General features: G+C 41.9%; 1 protein-coding gene across 3 annotated transcripts in view; it reads right to left on the bottom strand.

Annotated features, from left to right (window-relative positions):
• Positions 1-21,145, bottom strand: part of STX3 (syntaxin 3) — a 53,560-nt gene that overhangs the window by 17,148 nt on the left and 15,267 nt on the right. For all 3 annotated transcript variants that reach the window (XM_027771431.1, XM_006147403.3, XM_027771432.1), the window contains exon 2: positions 17,759-17,842. In XM_027771431.1, coding sequence (XP_027627232.1) covers positions 17,759-17,842 — 84 coding nt within the window. The remainder of the gene's footprint in view (positions 1-17,758; positions 17,843-21,145) is intronic.

Below are 21,145 nucleotides of genomic sequence, written 5' to 3'. Positions count from 1 at the left end.
CACTCTTTCTATTAGACCTAACACTGAATTTTTTTAAATGATATGTACTCTTGTAAAAAAAAAAAAAAAGAAAATCTTATTCCGAGCCTCAGATGACCAAACCAGCCTTCAGAGCGTCCTCTGTCCTACTTCGGCTTTACTTGTGGTATGACCATGTTCGCTAAAAAAAATCTTGTAAAAAAAAGGCAAGACAACAATAAAATGATCTGTACTATTTCTCTTTTAGTGGCTTGCTTTCTTGAATTCCAATGCTACTCAAAACTATGAAAAAAGCCAGCATTACCGTCATGAATACTTGCTGCCTCTAGAGGTGTAAACACTTCAAAATCTAGCTTTTAGGTAGCTCAGAAATTCCTACCTTCCCTTTGCCTTCACTGACTTCTCTTACAACTTATAAAATATCATTGCATCACATACTGTTTCTGTTCTCATCACATGACTATCTTGTCAAAGTAATTACATGGTTTTACAGGATTGGGGGTAGGGGAGGCTATCTTTAAAAAATGCACTAGAAAGCCAACTTCACCATTTTTTTAAGGGTTTTGCCATACGGCATGTGCACTTGTCAGAGAGAAAGAAATGGTGAGAGGGAAAGTGAGAAATCACTCCCAGGGGAGATGGCCATGCTATAATCCCTTCTCCTCCATTCTTCTCCTGGGACTTTGGGTGCACACACACATGCTCCCAGCATGAGTATCAAGCCTGCGGATCCAGGACTTGAACCAGAGCTGCCGGATCTGGGATTCAAAACACACTTGGCCATATGTAAGTCCAGCACTACACCACCTGTTGGCCCCCAATTCCACAAATTTAACAAGTCATAAGGCCTTAGATTTTGCACGTTCAATGGATTGGATTGTTTTAGAAAATCTCTTCTGCAAAACTAACTACGTGATAAACTAAAGAGCATCCTGACCCAAAGTTTGGTCAATGATACAAAGATAGTATATAAGAAGTTGTCTGGATGGGACTGCTGGGCCTGAAGCTCATTCACTCCAGGCATCTGGAGAGTGGATGGTAGATGTTCATCTGGCCCCATGCACAGGAGAACTGGATCCTGTTGCTCTAAGTTCAACCTGCCTACAGGACTCCCCAGGTCAGGTACCACTCCATTTCCATCATCTTCCACCCACTGTAAGTAATCTCTTTCTTCTGTCCTCATCAACCTCATCACTTGGAGACATTTCAGAGACTTTGATTTCACAGCAGTTTAATCAGTTTGCCAAATAATCACAGAATCGCTTTAGGACTTTAGGATAGGAAACAGACGAATTGCAGAGTTTTGTGCTTTGTTGTGTTTTGTTTTGTACTTGGTGTCTCTGCTCCTTCTTGGAAGTGTTGATTTCACAGAGGTGACTTTCTGGGTATTTCATGGTGGCAGCTACATGTAATTTCCCTTTGTACATTTGCCAGATACCAAAATCTCAGGAGAGTGGGGAGAAAGAAAAGAAACAGTAGGAAACTGATAAGTTCCCAATATAAAACTTCAGTTATTGGGGCCAACAGGTAGCATAGTGGTTAAGGCTCTGGACTTCCATATGGCCACGTGATTTGAGTCTTGGACCTGGTGGCTTGCTTCCTCACTTTCTCTGTCTCTCTCTGGTGAATGTATGTGCCCTGCAGCAAAACTTTAAAATAATAATAATAATAAATTAAATAAATAAGTCTTTAAAAACAAGTTTAGGGCTATTTGTGTTTGTTGGGGGTAAAGCATACTGACACTGTCCTGCATAATTATGTATTTAAGAATTATTATAAAATGCACTGATCATATATCAGAAAGTAATCTAGACCCTTCACAGTACTTCTGTGAGGTCATTAACATTGATCATTTTATACATGAGAACACTGAGGCTCAAAGAGGTAAAGGAATTTATTCTAGGTCATTCAGCAGAGAAAGGGAAAATTGAAGTTTTCCCAGACTTTTGTTAGATACCAAACCCTATCTCCCGACTAGGTAAACTTGCAAGAACCACCTATGGAAACATTAGCTACCTTCTTTCATACATATGTGAATATGTAGCCTACATCAGATTAATGCTCAAGTTCAATTCACTGTTCTGTGAGGTTGATTCAGTTACTTCTCACAGAGATCATGTGCTTTATTTCTTTGTCCTCTAACCACAGTTCCTTAGAGCTTTTTATGCAACGAGGGCTCAGTAATTGTTAATTAAGGGAACCAATCCAAACTTTTTTTTTAATCATCTTGCTAAATTTGCAGCTAAGTGTCCATAATGCCTTCTTATTGTATGCTGGTTTTTCAAATGTGCTTTTCAATGATTTGTCAATAATGGGAATCAATATAACACAGGATTTAAGAAAATAAGTTAGATTCAAACAGACTGGGTTCAAGTTTTGGCTCCACCCCTTAGCAGTTTTATGGCCCTGAATAAACCATTTAAATACTCCCCAACCAAGCACCAGGTCTCTCATGAAATGAAGATGATCACAATTCCCACTTCAGAGTTCCTGTGAGGATAAAATGGGATAACTCTTGTCAAACACTTAACATAAAGTACACGCTCACTAACATTCAATGATTACAATAATAAATACAAAAATAGCTAGCAATTATGACACTTCATTATATGCCAGATACTATGCTGTGCCTTTACAAGCATGTCCCATTTACTCCTTATAGCAATCCTAGTGTCAACAAAACACTCTGACAACATCAGGAGCCACCTCAGGAACTTTAAGAACAAGAAGTCAACGCCTCTTCACGTTAGGTGTTCCCAATTATAATTACCAAATTATACTAACCATAATCATCTAGCTAAAGGAGGGAGTTATTTTCAAGGCATGGATGACCTCTTCCCTGAGGACCTAATTAGCCAGTGGAATCTAATGGAAAGCAGAGAAAGTACTACTTTGAAAAACTGGCAGGTTGCCATGAAGTGAGGTGGAAGGCTAAGCAAAAAGCTTTATCTGCCCTTTGAATTAGTTTCTACCCCCCCTAAACTTCCATGTACACTATACCTCTACTTGGGCATTAATTCTTGCATATTTATTTATTAAAAACTTATAACATGCCACCACCCTATGGTGATAAAAATAACATGGTTATAAATGGTCAAATAAGTGATGCCTCATTTTCACCATTTATATTTCTTTACTTTTCCCCAAAAATGGCATAATCCAAAATAGTCTTACTAGAGCTCCTCAGTCAAGTCCTCTTTGGTTTGTCTGCTATGTTTTAGAAAGCAAATACTGATGAGAAGGAGAGAGAAGTCACCTCAGTCAACCAACCAACAGAAACCAAGTCTCTAAGGGGTTTTATCAACACTGAGACCAATGTTTCAACTCTCCTTTTTTTTTTTTTTTTGAGAGGTTTTCGCTATAGGGCGCGTGCGCTCACCAGACAGACAGAGAGAGACATAGAGACAGAAAGCGAGAAATCACCCCCCAGGGGGGATGGTCACGCCGCAATCCCTTCTCCTCCATTCTCCTCTCGGGATCTTGGGCACGCACGCACACGCGCCCGGCGTGAGATTTAAGCCACCGGGTCTGAGACGCGAACCGCGGTCAACTACGTGGGAGTCCAGCGACATAGCCATTACGCTAACTGCTGGTTCCCTCAACTCTCCTTTTATGAATGAAAAAAGAATATCTTCGAGTATAATGAACAGTGAAAACAAGTATTCTCAGAGTTACAATGAGCAGTGAAAACAAGTATTCTTAGACAATAATGTCAAATCAGTTAGGTGTATTGTGGTTTATTATCACTCAAAATTTAATCAGGGAGATAATTTTTTTATTTATTTATTAGAGGGTACATGCACTCACCAGAGAGATAGAGAGAGAAGGAAAGTGAGAAAGCACTCCCCATGGGGGACGGTCATGCTGCAATCCCTTCTCTTAGTTCTTCTTTCAGGATTTTGGGCATGCATAAACATGTGCCCAGCATGTTTCTCAAGCCACAGGTCCAGTACTCAGTTCATACAGTTGGCCATGTGGGATCCAGCTGCTTTAACCACAATGCCACTGGCTGCCCCTGTCTAGTTATTTTAACCAAAGTAACATAATACAGGGAATTGTTACACAGAAATGGGAAGTCCAAGAAGCCCAACAGAGGATGGTAAGATACTCTGAAAAAATCAGAGACAGCAGATTAGAGGGACAAAGAAGAAAGAATCACCAGAGCTCAAAGTCAAGTCCCGTATGGCAGCCAGACCATGGTGGAGGTGACCATGAAAACGGGTCTAGCAAGTGAAAGCTGAGGCCATGGAAGAGACATGTCTGAGAAGAAAAAAGAGAAAAGCCATGGCCTCTTCTCTCCTCCTCGAATCTTCTGCCAGTCTTCTTCATGCCTTAGTCTGTTCAGTCCCCTATATCAAAAATACCTGGGACCATCAGATGTCTTAATGTTTACGTCACTGGACTTCCATGTAGTTGACTGTGATTTGAGTACTGAATAGGTGATTTAATACTCAAGCTGGGTATGTGTGTGCACACGCCCAAAAAATTCCAAAAGAAAGGAGGACAAGGGATTGAGGTGTGGCCATCACCCCTAAGGGGTGATTTCTTGTTTTCTGTCTCTTTGTCTCGTTCTTTTTTTTTTTTTTTTTGAGAGGTTTTCGCTATAGGGCGCGTGCGCTCACCAGACAGACAGAGAGAGACATAGAGACAGAAAGCGAGAAATCACCCCCCAGGGGGGATGGTCACGCCGCAATCCCTTCTCCTCCATTCTCCTCTCGGGATCTTGGGCACGCACGCACACGCGCCCGGCGTGAGATTTAAGCCACCGGGTCTGAGACGCGAACCGCGGTCAACTACGTGGGAGTCCAGCGACATAGCCATTACGCTAACTGCTGGTTCCCTCAACTCTCCTTTTATGAATGAAAAAAGAATATCTTCGAGTATAATGAACAGTGAAAACAAGTATTCTCAGAGTTACAATGAGCAGTGAAAACAAGTATTCTTAGACAATAATGTCAAATCAGTTAGGTGTATTGTGGTTTATTATCACTCAAAATTTAATCAGGGAGATAATTTTTTTATTTATTTATTAGAGGGTACATGCACTCACCAGAGAGATAGAGAGAGAAGGAAAGTGAGAAAGCACTCCCCATGGGGGACGGTCATGCTGCAATCCCTTCTCTTAGTTCTTCTTTCAGGATTTTGGGCATGCATAAACATGTGCCCAGCATGTTTCTCAAGCCACAGGTCCAGTACTCAGTTCATACAGTTGGCCATGTGGGATCCAGCTGCTTTAACCACAATGCCACTGGCTGCCCCTGTCTAGTTATTTTAACCAAAGTAACATAATACAGGGAATTGTTACACAGAAATGGGAAGTCCAAGAAGCCCAACAGAGGATGGTAAGATACTCTGAAAAAATCAGAGACAGCAGATTAGAGGGACAAAGAAGAAAGAATCACCAGAGCTCAAAGTCAAGTCCCGTATGGCAGCCAGACCATGGTGGAGGTGACCATGAAAACGGGTCTAGCAAGTGAAAGCTGAGGCCATGGAAGAGACATGTCTGAGAAGAAAAAAGAGAAAAGCCATGGCCTCTTCTCTCCTCCTCGAATCTTCTGCCAGTCTTCTTCATGCCTTAGTCTGTTCAGTCCCCTATATCAAAAATACCTGGGACCATCAGATGTCTTAATGTTTACGTCACTGGACTTCCATGTAGTTGACTGTGATTTGAGTACTGAATAGGTGATTTAATACTCAAGCTGGGTATGTGTGTGCACACGCCCAAAAAATTCCAAAAGAAAGGAGGACAAGGGATTGAGGTGTGGCCATCACCCCTAAGGGGTGATTTCTTGTTTTCTGTCTCTTTGTCTCGTTCTATCTCTTTGGCAAGCACATGTGTCCTATAGCAAAAATCTCTTAAAAAATAACTTAGGGGACCAGCAGATGGTGTAATGGTTATATCGCTGGACTCCCAAGTAGTCGATCACAGATCAAATCCTGGACCCGGTGGCTGAGACTCACACTCGGTATGTGTGCGTGCACACCCAAAATCCCAAGAGGAGAATGGAAGAGAAGGCGTTGCGGCATGGCCATCTGCCCGGGGAGGGAGGGGGGATTTCTCGCTTTCTGTCTCTGTCTCTCCAGCAAGTTCACATGCCCTATAGCAAATATCTCTCTTAGATCAAAAAAAAAACATCAACTTAGACTGGGTAGCTTAAATAGCAAGCACACAATCTCTCACAGTTTTGGAGACTGGGAAGCCCAAGGTCTGGATGAGGCATCAACATATAAATTTTGGGGAGACACATTCACTCCATAGCAATTCCTTTGATCAGATTAACCAAAAGCCAGTTGGGAAGAAAACCTGGGAAATGCAGTTCCCTGCAATACAGAGCAAAGCTCAGGACAGACAGGTAATGGGCCTGAGAGAAACTGGCAAGAGACTGTCAAGGGCTTCCTTCCTACCCTAGTCAAAGAGCCTAGAAATGCAGAATTCACCAGCCTCCCAGCAGGTTGCTGCCATCCAAATACTCCACTTAAAGAAGTGAAAAATATTTAGCCTGCTAGATTTGACTACATTTCCAACTTACATTCACTTAGAGGTTCTTAGTTCTAACAGAACTCAAGCCTACCTTTAAAAAAATAAATAAATAAATAAAATCTCTATGCTTCAAAACTGGCTGCTTTGCAGGTCCTCTAGTCAGAGGACCTTGCTCCACCCCTGGCCCACATCTAGCCACTTTCACTTCTCCTAGCCCTGAGGTAGATCTCTTCGAGGGCTGGGGCAATGTGTTACCCATCATAGACTAATTGCTATTCATCACAGCAGCAAGCAAATGATGTCACTAAGCAGCCGTCTGTTGAGTGAATAATTGAATATGAGCCATTTCATAAGACAATGATGCTTCATATACAACTGCAAAGCAGTCTCGTTTTTTCTTTTAGAGAGAGATATTTTTCTACAGAGAGATTTTTTTGCTTGCCAGAGAAACAGTGAAAAATCACTTCCTCAGAGGGATGGCCTCGCCACAATCCCTTCTCCTCCATTCTCCTCTCAGAATTTTGGGCGCACACACACACACACACACACACACACACACACATACACACACACATAGAGCACCCAGCCTGAGTTTAAGCTGTCAGGTCCAGGATTTGAACCACGGTCGACTACATGGAAGTCCAACAACATAACCATTACACCATCTGCTAGTCCCAGTCTCAGATCTTTTTAAGAGCATCTTACAGACTAAACGTTTGTGTCCCCCAAATAAACATTAGAAACCTAGTCCCCAGTGTGATAGTATTAGGAGCCAGGGGTCTCTTGGAGATAATTAGAGCATGAGAGTGGAGCCCTCACAAATGAGATCAGTGCCCGTACTACAGGCTAACGAATGATTTTGCTCTCTTCCCATAGGAGGATAAAACTTGCAATCTGGCGGGACCAGCAATTAGTGTAATGGCTATGTCGCTGGACTCCCACGTAGTTGACCGTGGTTCGCATCCCGGACCCGGTGGCTTAAACTCACATGGGGCACATGTGCGTGCGTGCCCAAGATCCCAAGAGGAGAATGGAGGAGAAGGGATTGCAGCATGGCCGTCTCCGCTGGGAGGTGATTTCTCGCTTTCTGTCTCTCTGTCTCTCTCTGTCTGTCTGGCGAGCGCACGCGCCCTATAGCAAAAACCTCTAAAAAAGCTTGCAATCTGGAAGAGAGCCGGCACCATAATCTGACCTTGCTGGCACTCTGATCTCGTACATTTAGATTAGAACGATGGGAAAAAAATTCTTATATAATAAAAAATTATTTATAAACCACCTAGTCTATGGTACTATGTGATAACAGCTTAAACAAAGGTACTAGGTGACCACTTCTTATACACTCATAAAAATAAAACTATAATTACACTTTCCAAAATGTATTCATTCATCCCTATTAACAGCAGTTCCATGTCAGTTCCCAGGGTTCTGCGTAAAACAAACTCCTGGGATAGGTAAGTTAAGCAGATTTCTTGGTGCCTTAAATAATATGCATTTTAAATTTCCAAGAGAGGAAAAGAGTGGAAGGATCTCTTTCATATCTGATCACAGAAGACCTTCTGCATCTTCACTGCCACCCTTGACAAACACTGTGACCCATCAAATGGCCACCCTCCCTATATATGCCCTTTCTCCCTTTATAACAGAACTCTGATTTTGCTGGGGTTGCAGTGTTGCCGGCCAAAGGTTGAATCGTGAGATTCTGTGGCAATCCTGGTAAGCTCATCCCTTTGCTGAAGACTCACTTTCCTGGTGTCCCTTCCAGCTAAGAGTGGCCATGACCATGTGATCCAGTGCTAGGTAGCGGACCACAGGGAAGTCTGCATGGAGGATTTGGGAGTTTTCCTTCCTCATTAAAAAAAAAAATAATAAGAACTGGGGACTTGTAACATTTGTATCGCTGTTGCAGGGTGAGGCCAAATGGAGTTGTAACTCCTTGGTAGTTTTAAAACATGTGTACAATTTTTTTTTTTCCTCATTGCCAGACAGCATATGTACTTACTAGAGAAAGACAGAGAGTGAGGGAAAAAGCACCCCCTACTAGGGTGTGGTCACACCACAATCCCATCTCCATTTCTCCAGCCTGTCAGAATTCTAGGCATGCACATAAACATGCCCAGTGTGTTTTTCAAGCCACCAGGGCCAGGATATTTGAACTGCAGTTGGCCATATGGGATCCAGCTCTTTTAACTACTATGCTACGGGGCCAGTCACAGGTACAAATTCCTTAGTTCTCCCCCATTAAGAGGTGGGATTTATGTACTGCTGTCTTGAATCTAGCAGGCTTATGACTGCTTCAATTATAGGGCACAGTGGAAATGGTGTACTATACAACTTCCATACCCATTTGCCTTGCACCCCTGAGCCTCCATGTAATAAGCCCAGTGATCTTGAATGGGCAATGCTATGAGAAATCCAAGCCACAGACAGTGGCCAAGAACAGCGCTTTGATTGACTCTGAGCCTCTTCTTTGAATCAGCTTAGTCCAGGCACCAGATATTACAATAAAGATGTCTCTATAAGATTCGGCTGCTCAAGCCTTCCCAAGAAAACCTTCCTAGAAATTGGTGGACCAGAGAAAATCTACCCCCACTATTCTCTATTTGAATTTCTAGTCCATGGACTCTGTCAACATAATAGTTGTTTTATACAACTAAATGTTGGGATAGTCTGACAGATAACCAATACAATCAGAAAAGACTCTATCAACCTTAAGGGAAAAGCAAGGTGAATCACAGAGATGCTGATGTGGAATCCTCACACCTCTAAGTCACCGCACCCTTCCTAACTCCCAACTTCTTCATGTGTGAAATAATTACATAGCTCTATAGTTTAAGGCACGGCGAACACATCCCCACATGACATACCATGCTGCTACTTAGGGTCACCGGTTCAGATCAAAGCTCTCTTCCTTTTCCCCATGGGCTGCTGCATAGGCCAACTTGCGGATCTTTCCATTTCTACTCTTGTCCACCCTCCATCCACAAGGTACCATCAGAACGATTTTTCTAAAACATACGCTGATCTTACCATTTCCCCCCCTTAAAATCCTAAAGGTTTCTCACCATTTTTTGCAGTGATTCAAACTGCAGTAGGCAACAGAATCACCTGGAATAACTTCCTAAAAGTTCCAAAGTCAGAATCATTTCAGCCTCTGTGGCTCAGGGATGTGCAGGTGCACAAAGCTCCTCAGGTGACTTTCATGTACAGGTTTAGAAAGAACCACAGAAGTTTCCCTCATCTTCCTTTCCCCCTTACTCCAGTCAGAATTTAGCATTTCCTCTTATGTACTCCCACAGTTCCTTGGTGACACTTCTATTACCATATGATAACTTTTCTTTTTTTTTTTTTGGAGAGGTTTTCGCTATAGGGCGCGTGCGCTCGCCAGACAGACAGAGAGAGACAGAGAGACAGAAAGCGAGAAATCACCCCCCAGGGGGGATGGTCACGCCGCAATCCCTTCTCCTCCATTCTCCTCTCAGGATCTTGGGCACGCACGCACACATGCCCGGCGTGAGTTTTAAGCCACGGGGTCCGAGACATGAACCGCAGTCGACTACGTGGGAGTCCAGCGACATAGCCATTACACTAATTGCTGGTTCCCAACCATGTGATAACTTTTTAAAAAATTCTATCACCCTAACCAGATAGGGAGCTAACAGACAGCAAAGATCCTGCCACGTGGAACATCGTATCTCTGGCACCTACTGCGTTGTCCAGAAGGTAATAGACATTCATGTATTTTGGTGAATGATGAATATAGACCAATAAGCCCTAATTTTTTACCTTGTAGGACAGGCCTGTTTCCTCCATAACTTTGTTTTTTTTTCTGCCAAATGAGTAAACAGACCAAGAAAAATATAGACAATTGCAAATTACACACAAAAAATACAGGGTATCTCATTTACCAGAATCGGTGAAGGTGGTCTAAAATCCCAAGGACCAATTCTTGTCTCTAACTACCAAGAAAATGGAGAAGCCAATCAAACTTTATAGTGCAAATCACATTCTGAAAAAGCCCTGGCACTCGTCCGCACCTTGCAAATGCTGCTATGACCAAGCACTATCAGTTCTCAGCAAACAATCATAGGTGACCCTGCTGGAGCCAGCCCAAAAGGCAAGTTTTTTTTGTTTTTGGAGGGTAATTTTTGTTTTTTCGTTTTTTTTTTTTTTTTTGGAGAAGTTTTTGCTATAGGGTGAGAGCACTCGCCAGACAGAGAGAGACAGAGAGACAGAAAGCGAGAAATCACCCCCCAGGAGGGATGGCTACACCGCAATCCCTTCTCCTCCATTCTCCTTTCAGGATCTTGGGCACATACCCACACACGCCTGGTGTGAGTTTAAGCCACCGGGTCTGGGACTTGAACCATGGTCAACTACATGGGAGTCCAGCGACATAGCCATTACGCTAACTGCTGGTCCCCCAAAAAGCGAGTTTTATTACAAGAGTGTTTCCCAAGAAATCTACTTAGCTATATCCTTCAGGATGTGCTGCGCATGTCCCCTGTCACACAGAGAGGGAAAACCTTTCACTTTCCCAAATCTCTATTATCTGAAATGTACGTTATCCCAATTCCAAGAATATTTTGATACTACATTCTACAAAATAAATTTTGTAGTCTGCTCATTCACAGGTATATTGGGGGACAGAATGGTGATGAGAACTAAAGCTAACTGAAGACAGGGGATTGCAGGTAGTATAATGATTAGGGCACTGGACTCCCAAATGGCCAACCATGGTTCACATCCTGGACCTGACAGCTTGCTTTCCCATTTTCCTTCACTCTTTTCTATATTTCTCTGGCAAAATTTAAAAAATAATAATATTATTAAATAGATAATTCTTTTAAAAAAGCTTACTGAAGACATATTATTATATATCAGGCACTGTGCTAAGCGTATCCTGGTAGGTATGGAATTATTTGTGTCCATAATAACCAGCAGGTAATATTCTCATTTTAAAAGAAACTGGGATTCAGAGTTGTTTAGCAACTTTTCTACAATTATACTACTTGTATATACTGGTAGTGAGCAGATCTGAGATGGAGACCAGGGTCCGCATCATCATTTTTCAGGACCGACTCCTTCTTGCTTCTATTTCACTCCCCTAGTGTCTATCCTGGGGGAAGGAAGGAAAATAACATGGTGTCGCCCCATGCTAAACACTTTCTGAGTGTTCGCTCCTTTAATCCCCAACAAGTCTGTAAGGTGATTATTTTCCCCCCATTTCACAGATAAACCCACTGAGTGCAGAGGTTTAAGAAAGTGACCAGATCACACAGTTAGTGATAAATAAAGACTTTACTTTCAAAGACTATATACTCTTTCCACTTCATCATGCTGTCCCCTTCTCCTCACGGAATGCAGTAGAGTTCTTTTATGGAGGGAGTGTTCCCCAAAGGAAAGAGAAATGTTTCACAAAGAGAAAACAAGAAATGAGGCTGCCCTGGAGTTTTTATGAAGCCTCTAAAGGGCCTCTTTAGAAACAGCCATCATCTACCCTTCAGCACTTTTCTGTCTACATAAAGCTTTCCAGATGTATGATCTCATGTAATCCTCACGACAGCCTAGAAGGTAAGTACTAACATTTCCAACTCTCAAGTAGAAAATTAAAGCTCAAGTTAATAATCTGGGCAAGGTCACACTGCTCTAAAATGCTTGAAGATGGACTCAAACTGTCTTGCAGGGAGACCAGCAGTTAGTGTAATGGCTATGTCTCTGGACTCCCACATAGTCGACCGCGGTTTGAGTCCTGGACCCAGCGGCTTAAACTCACGCCGGGCACATGTGCGTGTGTGCCCAAGATCCCAGGAGGAGAATGGAGGAGAAGGTATTGTGGTGTGGCCATCCCCCCTGGGGGGTGATTTCTCGCTTTCTATCTCTCTGTCTCTCTCTGTCTTTCTGGTGAGCGCATGTGCCCTATAGCGAAAACCTCTCAAAAAAAAAAAAAACTGTCTTGCAGGCTAAAAGTTAATATCTTCCTACCTCAGATAATACTGCCTCTCACGGACTCTTGCTAATTTGGGAGAGGGAAGCACATGTGCCCGGCGTGAGTTTAAGCCACCGGGTCTGGGACTCGAACCGCAGTCAACTATGTGGGAGTCCAGCGACATAGCCATTATGCCAACTGCTGGTCCCAAAAGTATGTGGTTCTCCAAGGCAAGATTGTAGGACCAAGTTATGATGCCTTTAAATGTCTCCTGGAGTCCACCCACATCATGAACAAAAGGACATTTTCTTTCCACCATTAACATCTGGATAATTCTGAGCTCACAAAAACCAAGTGTTCCTTGACCAAAAGGCCAGACCTATCCACAAAGAGGGTGGGGTTCTGGAAGTGCTTACAGCCAACTTTCCAATCAGGTCTGCACATGCTCAAGTTTGCTCTAAACCCTTTCATTACTCAAACAGATCAACACGCATAACCATCAAGCCTTGGACTCCACTTAAAGAAAAATTGGAGAGTTACTCTTCCACATCCGCAACGTAGAGGACAAAAGTGCCCACATATAATGCCTCTTGTTTTTATTCCAGGGAAATTGAAAAAAAAAATAGAAATAAAGAAACTATAGTAGAGTGGCAGAAACCAGCAAGTTTTATTGTTATTTGTAATGAAGTAGCTATCATTCATTGAGCCCATATAAGGGGTCTTCAAAAGGTTCTTGGAAAATGTATATAATGAAAAAACTATATACATGGATTTCAAAACTTGCTACACCTAAATAAACTCATACTTTAATTCTATTATTCCACAATTTTTCTGAAATGTCCTCGTATACACTAGATACTATACTGAATGTTTTACAAACATTAACCCACTTAATTCTTTTTTTAAATATTTATTTATTTTTAATTATTTATTTAATTTTATTAATTAATTCATTTCTTTTCATTTGACCAGAGAGAGACAGAGAAAGAGAGAGAGAGAAAGCAAGCCACCAGGTCCAGGACTTGAACCATGGTGGGCCATGTGGGAGTGTCCAGCGCCTTAACCACCACGCTACCTGCTGGGCCCCAACCCACTTAATTCTTATAATAACCCAATGGGAAATTATATTATCAACCCCAAATAACTGATGATAAAACCAAAGTTTGGCCATGTTAAGGAACATTCACAAATTCACCAACTGGTCAGAAGCAGGGCTGAGACATGAACCCAGATTTCCCTGATCCCAAAGCCTATGTTTCTGTCCACACTACTGCCTCAATTAACTTTCCACCATTGCTCTACCACAGCACCATCATACCAAGGACCTTCAAGATCTAAAAGTGTATGAATCTATAGACATGAGCCTACCCCCAGTGAGTTGTACGAAAATAAACTGGTGGTTTCTTGGCTTTTCAATTATCAATTATCCCATACAAAGGACTATAAACATTTTCAGAAACAACAAATTTGATATGAGTCACAGGTCTAAGTTTTTGGCTTATAGGATATTTTTAATTTTATTTTCTTCAAGAAAGACAGAGAGGCAGATAGACAGGGAGAGGCACCCTAGACAAGGTCTTCATACCATGATCCTCCCCCAGCCCTGCAGCCAGCCAGAAACACGGGCACACTCACAGACTTGTTCAGGAAGGTCCAGGACTGAACCCTGAGCCTTCCAGCTGATTCCAGCATCATGCAGCAGCTCCCCTGCTACCTGTGGAGCTAGGCCAAGATTTTTTTTTTTCTTTTCACATTCATGGCTGTAACCCCAAAGAGTAAATTTGGGGTATCATGGGAGTCATGGTTGGCTCGTGTGTGTGTGTGTGTGTGTGTGTGTGTGTGTGTGTGTATTTAAGCTTGTGGGAATGTAAGCTGTGGGTATATGCATAGGTGCAGAGGGTGGGTGAAGGGGAGAGTGTGTGTCTGTGGGGGGCACTACTTGCGGCACTGCGGCATGTATAAGTGCACCAGCAGGTGTTGGCATCTGTGAGTATGCGCGTGCGTATGCGGGTAGAGAGATGAGCTGGGGTGGAGTAAATGACTATGCAGCAAGCATGCGACAGAGCTATCTTTTTATGTGACATGGCCAAAGGGTATACGGCATCACCTGAGAGACGGAGGACGACGGGGGTGAGAGAGAGAGAGCACCCCTCAGGGGTATGGTCACGTTGTGAGATTTGTTCCCCCACTTTCTCCATCCTGTCAGGATTTGGGGCACATATATGCACCCAGTGTATTTGTCAAGCCTCCAAGAACAGGAGTTAAAACTCTGCCTTAACCACCAGGCCATGGAGTCAGCCCTTACTTAATTTTTAAAAAATATTAATGATGTGTCTAAAAGCTCCACAAAAAAAAAAATTTTGATAGTTAAACATACGATCTGTGCCCTCTCTCCCCAGCCTGGCCCTCAGAGCCACGTCCCCTGTTCTTCACGCTATTATGAGCACAACAGGAGGTGTATGGGACTCAGCACAACAGGCACTCTTGACAGATTACATGTTTGATCTGAGAGGAAGAAGAGGTTCAGCCAGGCTCTGCATTCTGGAAAGTATGTACATTCTGTCTGAAGTTTTGCAACCAAGGACATGAGGCTCTAGAAAGAAGGCCTGGGATTACATTGTGGAGAGGTTTAGACAGGGCTCACAAATTCTGCTGAAGTTTCGTGCACCTCAGCAGCCGTTCACACACACCTGCAACAGGACATGAATATTCAAGTAAACACGTCGCTTCGCTTTTGTCATATGTTCTCTTTCGTTTCCTTTCCTTTGAAAACTTCCCAAATGCAAAGAGCAAAATAGACAGGGCCTGTTCTGAAGAAGGCTTACATCACTTAGGGTGCATAGGATAACAGCGTCAATTATTCATAGTATAAAATATAAGGCATTAATATTTTACTTTATGTCAGGAACCACATGGCATGTAAAAGGCAGATGCTGAAATGAATTTCATAGGTATTTGGAGATGGCTTTTGAGAAAGTACAAAATGGTAAGTCTATAATTTTCTTTCAACACAAACGTATACAATATAGAAGGACTTGAATCAAATTTACAAAAATAATTTTTCAAAGCAATTCAGTCAAGTTCTTTTAATAGATGCTTAATTCATAAGCCTTTTTAGCATTGGACGGGACAATCTGTGGGAGTGGAGGCACCATTGTCAGGGAACCAGCAAAATATGAAGACAGGCATGGTTTCTCTGGTTCAGTCTACACAGAAATATCAGTTTAGAGTCAGTGTCATGGACTGTCCACACTGAGAGATCCCGCCTAAAAGGTAGAAAAAAAATAGGAAAATTAAATTAATTTTAAATATAATTCACTGAAGAAAGAAAAAAATAACTCTAAAGTTACAAAGAAAATTAATTTGAAACTAATTTCACTCAATAGTCACATAATTTTGTGATTTTATATATTTTAAATTATATATAATTGCTCGGAAATGACTTTTCATACAAATCACTTTAAATTGTGTAGAAATAATGTATGCTTCTCTTATATACCTTCATGTACCAAACCAGAAATGGCTATTATACACACATAAGCACAGTGTATTTATATTTTTACATGTAAATACATATTATGTTTGTCTCATAAGTATGCTTTATTTTTTAACTTTACTTTCTTTTTTATTTAATATGTGAGATTCTGATTTTTATTGGGTAAATAAATTTGAATAAATATAATTAAATTATTTTTTATAATATCTTGTTTACATCTAATTATTGTACATCAGGTGGGGTACAATATGGTCTTTCAAAGCATGTATGCACTGTGCGATCGCTGAACCAAGGCTGTATGTTATTCATCGTTTTCAATAAAACACATCACATTAGAATGTACTTCCTTTTAATACAATTTGATTTTCGTCGGCAATTTGCTTTCTAGACCATTAAGCCATAAAATCTTTCTGGTTGGTACCTAGAGCTATAATCTGCTTCTACTATTTTAGATTTTTTAAAAATTTGAATTAATGGTAGTTCATTAAGCCTTCCACTTTTAATGAAATTACAAGACAATGCAATGTTTCCTCATATTTCAGTACCACTACCACTTAAGCACACACATGCTTACATATTCAACTTGTCAAGAACTGACATAATTGAACGTTTTTCAAAAAATTCATCATTTTTTTTTAAAAAAGGTCTTCTTTGAAAGCGCACTTAAATATTTTTAAATATTTTTTAATATTTATTTATTTTTAATTATTTATTTAATTTTATTAATTAATTCATTTCTTTTCATTTGACCAGAGAGAGACAGAGAAAGAGAGAGAGAGAAAGCAAGCCACCAGGTCCAGGACTTGAACCATGGTTGGCCATGTGGGAGTGTCCAGCGCCTTAACCACCACGCTACCTGCTGGGCCCCAACCCACTTAATTCTTATAATAACCCAATGGGAAATTATATTATCAACCCCAAATAACTGATGATAAAACCAAAGTTTGGCCATGTTAAGGAACATTCACAAATTCACCAACTGGTCAGAAGCAGGGCTGAGACATGAACCCAGATTTCCCTGATCCCAAAGCCTATGTTTCTGTCCACACTACTGCCTCAATTAACTTTCCACCATTGCTCTACCACAGCACCATCATACCAAGGACCTTCAAGATCTAAAAGTGTATGAATCTATAGACATGAGCCTACCCCCAGTGAGTTGTACGAAAATAAACTGGTGGTTTCTTGGCTTTTCAATTATCAATTATCCCATACAAAGGACTATAAACATTTTCAGAAACAACAAATTTGATATGAGTCACAGGTCTAAGTTTTTGGCTTATAGGATATTTTTAATTTTATTTTCTTCAAGAAAGACAGAGAGGCAGATAGACAGGGAGAGGCACCCTAGACAAGGTCTTCATACCATGATCCTCCCCCAGCCCTGCAGCCAGCCAGAAACACGGGCACACTCACAGACTTGTTCAGGAAGGTCCAGGACTGAACCCTGAGCCTTCCAGCTGATTCCAGCATCATGCAGCAGCTCCCCTGCTACCTGTGGAGCTAGGCCAAGATTTTTTTTTTTCTTTTCACATTCATGGCTGTAACCCCATGACTGAGTCTAAATTTAAATTAGGTATTTTGGCAAGAAAGAATATCATTAAAATGTTGTCACGTAGCCTAAGACTTTAAACGCAGCTCTTCAATCACATATAATTTCCCTTCTTTTGACTTCCTTAAGATTAAAAATCCAGATCCCCCCAAGTTAAGTATGGAAAAGAGAATCTCCTTGTAATTTCATTGTCTGGCCATCCCACCCCACTGAAAGACTGTAACCTGCCTCTGCTCTTCTTGAAAATGTGGGATGTTTTATTCTTACTAAGGAAGCTGTATTTCCTTATGCACACTCAGAAAAAAATACAGGAAGGTTGCCTGCCTCAGAAAAGAACTCATCCATGAAAGCTGTGTTGTCAATAGCGATCTCGACCTCGTCCACATCATCATCCTGCGTCAGCTGCTTCTGTAAGAAACAAAAACGGAGCAGAGTAAGAATAAAAACACAATGAATAGCTAATTTTATCAAATGCTCACTAAGTACTAAGCAGCTATATTAAGCATTTTCTGCATAATTCCTTTAAAATTAATAACGGCTCTATGATATATCAAATTTTGGTGTTATACTGTCTGCAATTAAATTCTCGCTCTACCATTTACCAATTTTTTGCAGGGGATGAGCAAGAAGGAAGACTGGGAAGAGGAAGTTACTAATCTTGCTGTACCCAGGTTTTCTAATCTGTTTCTAAGGGTGATAATAGCACTGCCTACTTTATAGAGTCATTTAAGGAACAAAGAAGTTAATTAATACAAAATACTTTCTTGCAGTGCCTGGCATAATGTAAGTATTCAATAAATGCTAGGTTTTGCTGCTGTCGGTGGTGGTGAGGATATTACTATAACTCACTCAAGTTAGGAAACCTAAAACTTAGGGAGGTTAAGTAACTTGGCCAAAACCGAATAGCTAAAACACAGGAAAGGCAAATTCTAACCCATCTTTAGATCTGCACCCCATATTCCTAGAAACAATTCCCTCAAATCTTCACAGTAGGAGTAAAGATTTTCCTGTTTTCAGAAACCACCTATTACAAAGGAAACAGAATTGTGTAGCTACCTGTCAGAGAGCTCATGTTTATACGGAAAAGGAAGCTCTGCCTTCAGCCCCCAGCAACCTCTGGGGACCCAAGCTTTCTCAATCTCATTCAACTTCCTCTGCAAAATCACAAACTGGCTATCTAAAGGAAGTGATCCCATCCCACCCAGCATCAGAGGCCGGGGCTGTTGCTACCTTTTTCCTGAGTGCACCCCTTCCCCCCCAGATACTGCTATACTGCACCCTGCTCGTTTCTAAGCACAGAGAGAGAACTGGTAACTGCGGGTGAAGATGGGGCCCTGGGGAAACCCCCTAAGCCTACTTCACAACCTTCACTGCCTTCTAAGTCCAAGAAACATGCTCACTGAGAGCTCCACAGGCAACGGGTGCCACCTGCTACCATTCCCCTGAATCTAAAGTAGAAAGGAGGAGGAGTTACTGAGAATTCCTATGAATATTTGGGGCTCTCGAACCATGTGGGAAGTCTCTTGACTGGATAGATCCTCTAGCATCTTCTCTGTGACTATTCTAGAACAATCGGCATCCTTATTTTAATAGCCACGTTCAAGGGAGTTGAATTTGAGGGCACTGCTACAGCCTTCATGGTCACCGATCTAAACCTCAGAACTGATCGTGTCTTTCTGCTACCTAAAGTCACTCAATGACAGTTCATTTCCCAGGTTCAAAGTCCAAAGCCTAAGAGCACATGGCCCTTTAAGATCCAGCCCCACCCCACGCTCTAAGATGTACTCTGTGGACTAGGCACTCAGAACGCTTTGCATTTCCTGGACACACCATTCTTTCATATCACTTAAGATCACAAAAGGGTTTCTTCCTGAAAGGCATTTGTCCAAGTAGCAGTCTCACTCAGTCTTTAAAATTCTGCTCGATCCTTACCTGACACAGGCCTCCACCATGAAAGATTTAAAACCTAAGTTCTCACAGCACTTTATACAAATCTTTCACAGCAACCATCAACACCTACTGTTATTTATACCTTGACTTACCTATTTCTTCCCACTAACTATAAACTCCTTGAGGTTCAGGATTGCCTATACACCTGTTAGAGTAGGTACTTGGCGTGTGTACATGTGAGTATATCCAGAGTACCTCCTCTTACAGAACTCCTTCCCTTCCCCATGTGATTCTGGGGAGGTTATCAACCTTGACTCAAACTCTCCGAATAATCTGAATTATCAGAGTAGTCTGAAGTGAACGAAGCTGAGTCAACCAATGACAACCCCCAAGAGAGATGTGCATGAAACTCCCAGAGTTGCTCTCATTACCCACCCCTTGGCTCTAGGCTGGTTCTACATATCTTCCCCACTGTTTTTCCAATAAGCTGAACAGTATCCATCTATTTCTTTGATTCATTTAGCCAGAATCAGTGTTTGTGACTTTCAATTAAAACTAAGCACTGTGTTTTTCTGTTTAGTTGCTTTGGTTTCTTAATTTGTTGTTTTTTTTTTATTTTTGTTTTTGTATTTTTATCTTTATTGTGAGCACTCTATTTTTCATTAAGTTATTCCTTACTGAGCACTTTCCATGTACTAAGTATAACAGAAATTTTATCATGTACTAGGTATAACTAGCTTCCACAGAGATAAGCAGCCCGGACTTGCCCACTAGGTTCTGAAGTTTGAAACAAAATGTTCCCCTTCATCAAGGATCGTGAACACAAAGGCCTCTCAGCAGCCTCCAGAGAGTTCATTTCATCTTCCAAGAAGATCTCCGTAATCCTTATCTGGAAAATAGGAATCCAGCCATCCCCTAGGAAGATGGCAAGTTAATAAGCTTTTGTTGCAGGTGTCCTTTCTTCAGAGGTCATATAAAGACCACGGTGAGAGGCGAGCCCCCAAGTATGCACCCATGCGTATACCCCTTCACATATACCCACAAGATGTTAATGCAGTCTCAAGCAAGCACACAGCTAGGGAAATGGGAAAAGGCTACCATCATGGGGTGGATGAAGTTTAGTTTCCAGAGGCTGGAGACAATTGTGTGCTGGATCATGAGAGGCAAGCACCTAGCTTCCTATCCTGATGTGGGTTTTCAAGATCCCTGAAACCGGTACAGGGATTCCACATCCAAGATAGCAACCTCTTGGATTTAAGCAGGTTCCAGCCTGATCCGCCTTTGGTGAATGAACATATAACAACTAGAAAAGGGAAGCCAAACTGAGGTCCGAAACGTGCTGCTACTAATTCCTGGCTGTGAGACCTCAACCAAGCCTGTACCTCTCTGAGTTTCTTACTAACAAACAGTAATAACACCACATAACTATGCTTTTTATGAGGCCCAGAAGAGATCTTATGTGAGAATTTTCTGGCACAATACAGGGCACACATCATCGCCTAATAAGTGTCAGTTTCCCCCTTACCTAGCTATAAAGATGAGGGTTTAGAGAAGAGGATCCCAGGACCAGCAGTTAGCATAATGGCTATGTCACTGGACTCCCATGTGGTCAACCGTGGTTCGGGTGCCGGACCCGGTGGCTTAAACTCACGCCGGGCGCGTGCCCAAGATCCTGAGAGGAGAATGGAGGAGAAGGGATTGCAGCGTGGCCATCCCCCCGGGGGATGATTTCTCGCTGTCTGTCTCTCTGTCTCTCTCTCTCTGTCTGGCGAACGCACGTGCCCTATAGCAAAAAAAAAAAAAAAAAAAAAACACCCTGGC

Source organism: Tupaia chinensis, unplaced genomic scaffold (genome assembly GCF_000334495.1).
Source record: "Tupaia chinensis unplaced genomic scaffold, TupChi_1.0 Scaffold000213_1, whole genome shotgun sequence".
NCBI lineage: Eukaryota > Metazoa > Chordata > Mammalia > Scandentia > Tupaiidae > Tupaia > Tupaia belangeri.
The sequence above is the reverse complement of the archived record's forward strand: the minus strand, read 5'-3'. Positions and strand labels throughout refer to the sequence as shown.